This window comes from Nansenia antarctica (assembly GCF_963989245.1).
Source record: "Nansenia antarctica genome assembly, chromosome: 2".
In the NCBI taxonomy this organism is placed as follows: domain Eukaryota; kingdom Metazoa; phylum Chordata; class Actinopteri; order Argentiniformes; family Microstomatidae; genus Nansenia; species Nansenia antarctica.
The window spans coordinates 10431746-10436745 of NC_137675.1; the positions used below are offsets into that span (position 1 = coordinate 10431746).

Consider the following 5000-nt stretch of genomic DNA (forward strand, 5'->3'; position numbering starts at 1 on the left):
ACTGATAGAGGGATTATTACTGTGGGCCTCAACACCATGGGCCCCAAGTGCCTGCTGGGGAAATCGGAAAAGTCTCCAAGCCACGAAAAGGATATCTCTACCGTTTCAGATAGCGTTATCGTGGTGTACAAGCAAGCTGCAACCAGCATAGAAAACAGGAAAAAAAAGAATTCCCACGAATTCCAAAACAACAAATGTATGTCTTGTGTGAGCACGAGCGAAGACTTCCGTCGGTGTAAAAACTGTTACGTTGTTCTCAAGGTGTCCAATTTCTTAGAGGGATCACAAAGCTGTGTGAGATTACTGTAGCTAGTTCCCCCAGGTTAAGCTGCAAAGACAGTCGAATGTTTACACCAATTGTTCAAGAAATTTAAATCAGACAAACTCCCTCCCAAAAAGACAAATCAACTCCATTCCGACTAAGGAGTTCATAGACGTCTAGTCTTCCTAGTAAAACAGACCAAAGTAACTTCAGACTGGAGAAGAAGTCATCTCGATAGGCACCAGACCAGACCAGACAGAGAGAGAGAGACACATCGAGACTTCCAACCCACAACTAGGGAACCACAATAGACTACTAGAGAGTCCACAGCCAGTGCCACTTAACCAGGGGAGGCTGGTGGAGGTAGAAATCAGAGGACAGGCTCATTGTAATTAGGGCTGCACGATTTGGGGGAAAAAATCGAATTGCGATTATTTGGACAGATATCGCGATTGCGATTAATTTGCGATTATTATTTTTTTAAATAGCAAAAAAAAAAAAAAAAGGAAAAAAAAGGGGAGTTTTTGTAAAGTGTGGCCATATCTCCGGCTAGGAAGGTCGTATCAACGTGCAGTTTGTTTGTACGTCTTCAGGGGACTTAGAGGCTCCCTCCTCTAGCACCCCCACAGCCCGAGCTACGAGTGAAAGAACTAAACTTACATTGGGTTGCTTTAAAGTTGGGTTGCTTTAAAATCAAGCTTCAGATTAAAACATGTGATGGAGCATTACTAACCTGACTCAGGTGGTTTGTTTCACACAACCATCTAGGAAAGCTTAATTGGAAGCTGTTTGGAAAAGGGCAGGTACTTTCAAAAAAATACTTGGCAGGTGATTGGATGAATCTGTCTATCACCTATTTTCAGAGAGCATTACCACATGATACCATCAAACTATTAACTGCTCTAATTCTAATGCAAGGATGAGAACTTAAAAGATATGAATTGTATATATAACCTCATCTCATCTAGACAGGTGGCTACTTTCTAAGATGATCCAGCTATTAAAATGATCATTTGGGGATACACTGTGACTATAACTGAAAGGACCACATCTAGATGACTCGGTCAACAGTCGAACTGATGAATGATAGAATGGTGGTCTCTGACTATGGAGCACAGACACACGTCACCTTGACTTAGGAATCTGTGACATACTTCAGCCCAAGGCTAGGCTAGGCTAACCTCTGCGTCTTTAAAGCCGGCTGGTATGAACGAATGGTATGAGGTTATGCATACAGGACACATTCATGTTTGACAACAGAACAGTTAACTTCCATGTATCCATAAGCCTGCTATACTATATAAACACCAACCCGCAGGTTGCTGAGACTGTCAACTCTGTGTCTGTACTTTAACGCCGGGTTAGCATGAGTAGCTAAGCTAAGCTACCGTCTCGAAGACTACAAGTTAGCTAAGCTAAGTTTAAGGCTGGACTAACAGCACCGACATGCACTTGGCTGGTACAGTTAGTATAGTGAAATTGTACACTTACCTGTCGCAATTATAACATACTAACGTTTATCATACGTCCAGTAAGCCATGTGGTGTCTAATTGTCTCCGTTACGTTAGCCCAAAGTCTCATAATAATTGGACTGACTGTCGTGACACAACCTATGCCTGCGTTCGTAAATTCGCTCTGAGAGCGCCGGGTTCAAAGTCATAAAGAGACCAAGTAATTTGATTGGACAAGAGGCATTCCATGAGTGCTGATCAAATTTCCAAAAGAGGTTTTAATCTCAATGTGACTTCCTGGTAAAATAAAGGTTTAAAAAAATAAAATAAAAAAATAATAATAAAAAAAAATCGCAGGCAAATCGCAGGCTTTGCGATTAGCTAATCGCATCATTTCAAATCGCGATTTCGATTTAAAATCGATTAATCGTGCAGCCCTAATTGTAATACACGGAATGGAATGTGGAGTCCTCATTCTGTTCCATGCATTACAAGGTGCCCATCCTCCGATTTCCACCTCCACCAGCCTCCCCTGATAAACACATTATGTCAACGCTCTCAAAAGCTTAAACTGCTAAACTGCTTAAACTGCATCTCAATGGAACAGTCGTCCAAAAGTCGTCCACAAACAGCAAGTATCTTCGACGAGTATCAAGACGTACTACGTACAGTATTTGGCCCATGTGTGCACCTGAACCAGACCCAACCAGACCAGACCAGTACCAGAGGAGCAGTAGAGACCAGACCAGAGCAGTAGAGAGCAGAGCAGAGCAGGAGAGCAGACGAACCTGCAGACAGATAGCCAGGTTGACCCGGCAGCCGAAGGAGGTGCTGACGGCCCGGGGGTGGAGGCCCAGGTCTTTGAAGAGCTTGGAGAAGGACTGGGTCAGGGCTATCCTGGGCCGCTCCTCCGCTACCACCACACAGGTTCTGACCCGGGACAGGTCCAGGCCTCGAGACTGGGGGGGGGGGGGGAACAGGGGACAGAACAGACCACGTTGAACTGAACTGGGTCAAACCAGAACTAGCCTCACCAAAAAAAAAACATTTCATAGGAGAGGCTTGATTTTTATTGTCAGTTTGACTGCTTAGGCTATTTCTTCAGGGATATACTTCCTAAAATCTATATTATTCCAGATAATGTGGTGTTGTTTTTGTTTGCGATTCCTCCGGTAGATACTGTACCTTGAGAGAGTCCGTCTGCAGGCCCAGTCCCTTGGTGCAGAGCTCCATGACGCTGTAGGAACAGAAGGTGTCTCGCACCTTGTACTGACTGACCGCTAGCAGCCACAGGGCCGTGTTCACCTCCAACTCAGACGGGGGGATCAGGATGGACTGGTGGCCCGAGTACACACTACGGAGGGAGGGAGAAGAGAGATACTGAGTATACACTATGGAGGGAGGGAGGAGAGAGATAGTGAGTATACACTACGAAGGGAGGGAGGAGAGAGATAGTGAGTATACACTATGGAGGGAGAGAGGAGAGAGATAGTGAGTATACACTACGAAGGGAGGGAGGAGAGAGATAGTGAGTATACACTATGGAGGGAGAGAGGAGAGAGATAGTGAGTATACACTACAGAGGGAGGGAGAGAGATAGTGAGTATACACTACAGAGGGAGGAGAGAGATAGTGAGTATACACTACAGAGGGAGGGAGGAGAGAGATAGTGAGTATACACTACAGAGGGAGGAGAGAGAGATAGTGAGTATACACTACAGAGGGAGGAGAGAGATAGTGAGTATACACTACAGAGGGAGGGAGGAGAGAGATAGTGAGTATACACTACAGAGGGAGGGAGGAGAGAGATAGTGAGTATACACTACAGAGGGAGGGAGGAGAGAGATAGTGAGTATACACTACAGAGGGAGGAGAGAGATAGTGAGTATACACTACAGAGGGAGGGAGGAGAGAGATAGTGAGTATACACTACAGAGGGAGGGAGGAGAGAGATAGTGAGTATACACTACAGAGGGAGGGAGAGAGGAGAGAGATAGTGAGTATACACTACAGAGGGAGGGAGGAGAGAGATAGTGAGTATACACTACAGAGGGAGGGAGGAGAGAGATAGTGAGTATACACTACAGAGGGAGGAGAGAGAGATAGTGAGTATACACTACAGAGGGAGGGAGGAGAGAGATAGTGAGTATACACTACAGAGGGAGAGAGGAGAGAGATAGTGAGTATACACTATGGAGGGAGAGAGGAGAGAGATAGTGAGTATACACTACAGAGGGAGGGAGGAGAGAGATAGTGAGTATACACTATGGAGGGAGAGAGGAGAGAGATAGTGAGTATACACTACAGAGGGAGGGAGGAGAGAGATAGTGAGTATACACTTTGGAGGGAGGGAGGGAGAAGAGAGATAGTGAGTATACACCCGGGTTCCTACAAATTTAAGACCTTTTTAGACCTTTTTTAGACCTCTTTGAATATAATTTTAGACCTATTCGCGACACCATGTGATAGCTTTTTGGCATCCTGTCGTAGCTTCGTTCGCCAATAATTTCTCCCGGGGGCAGCGAATTGGCATTTCTTTGGTTCCAGCTTGATTAATTTCCATGTAAATAGATGTGGTCGGACTGATTTCCTTGCAGGACAAGCTAATCAAATTTTTTAGACCTAGCACCTCATTCTTTAGACCTAATAACCAGGGGTGCACATAACTTTTTGGGGCCAGTGCTCAGAGGAGCACCTAGGGATGCTGCTTGGTGCTCCCCGAGCTCGCGAGTCACGACCCGTCCCACAGGCTGGATGAAAAAGGGATACATGGATAACTTATATTAGCAAAACGACATTTATTCATAAATAAAGATGAACGAACAAATGATTGTGTGCAAAACAAAATAAACAAATGCAAAATCAAATGACTGCTCTTTAAGCATGAAAGTCAGTCAGACTCCTTTAAACACAATGAAATCAACTGACATCTCTTTAAGCACTGCTCTGTTCTGTAAACACTGAAATCAACTTTTCAACAAAAGGTTACAGCCTAAGCATTTATTTATGCTACAAGCTTAATCATCATCATCATCATCACTGCTCTCTTGACTGCTGTTATCACTGTCCTCAATTTCAACCATGGTAGAGGATGTTGTAGTAGGCTATCACTTTAAATAGCTCATTATTTTGATTGCGTAACAAAGTCATTTTTTTTCTTTTTTCTAATAGAATTCCCAACCATATTCCCTGGGTCAGGGGTCGAGGTGCGATAATGACGCTGTAAAACAAACGTCTGAACGTTTGAAAGCTTCAGAGAAAAGAAACGTGTCCCTTGGTGTTGTTT

General features: G+C 44.4%; 1 protein-coding gene across 1 annotated transcript in view; it reads right to left on the minus strand.

Annotated features, from left to right (window-relative positions):
* The window catches only part of LOC308151557 (disco-interacting protein 2 homolog C-like), a gene marked incomplete at both ends in the record, with an annotated part of 192654 nt that overhangs the window by 14594 nt on the left and 173060 nt on the right, over positions 1–5000 (minus strand). The window contains 2 exon segments of the mRNA XM_080524453.1: positions 2503–2673; positions 2900–3068. Of these exon segments, the coding sequence (XP_080380579.1) occupies positions 2503–2673; positions 2900–3068 (340 nt within the window).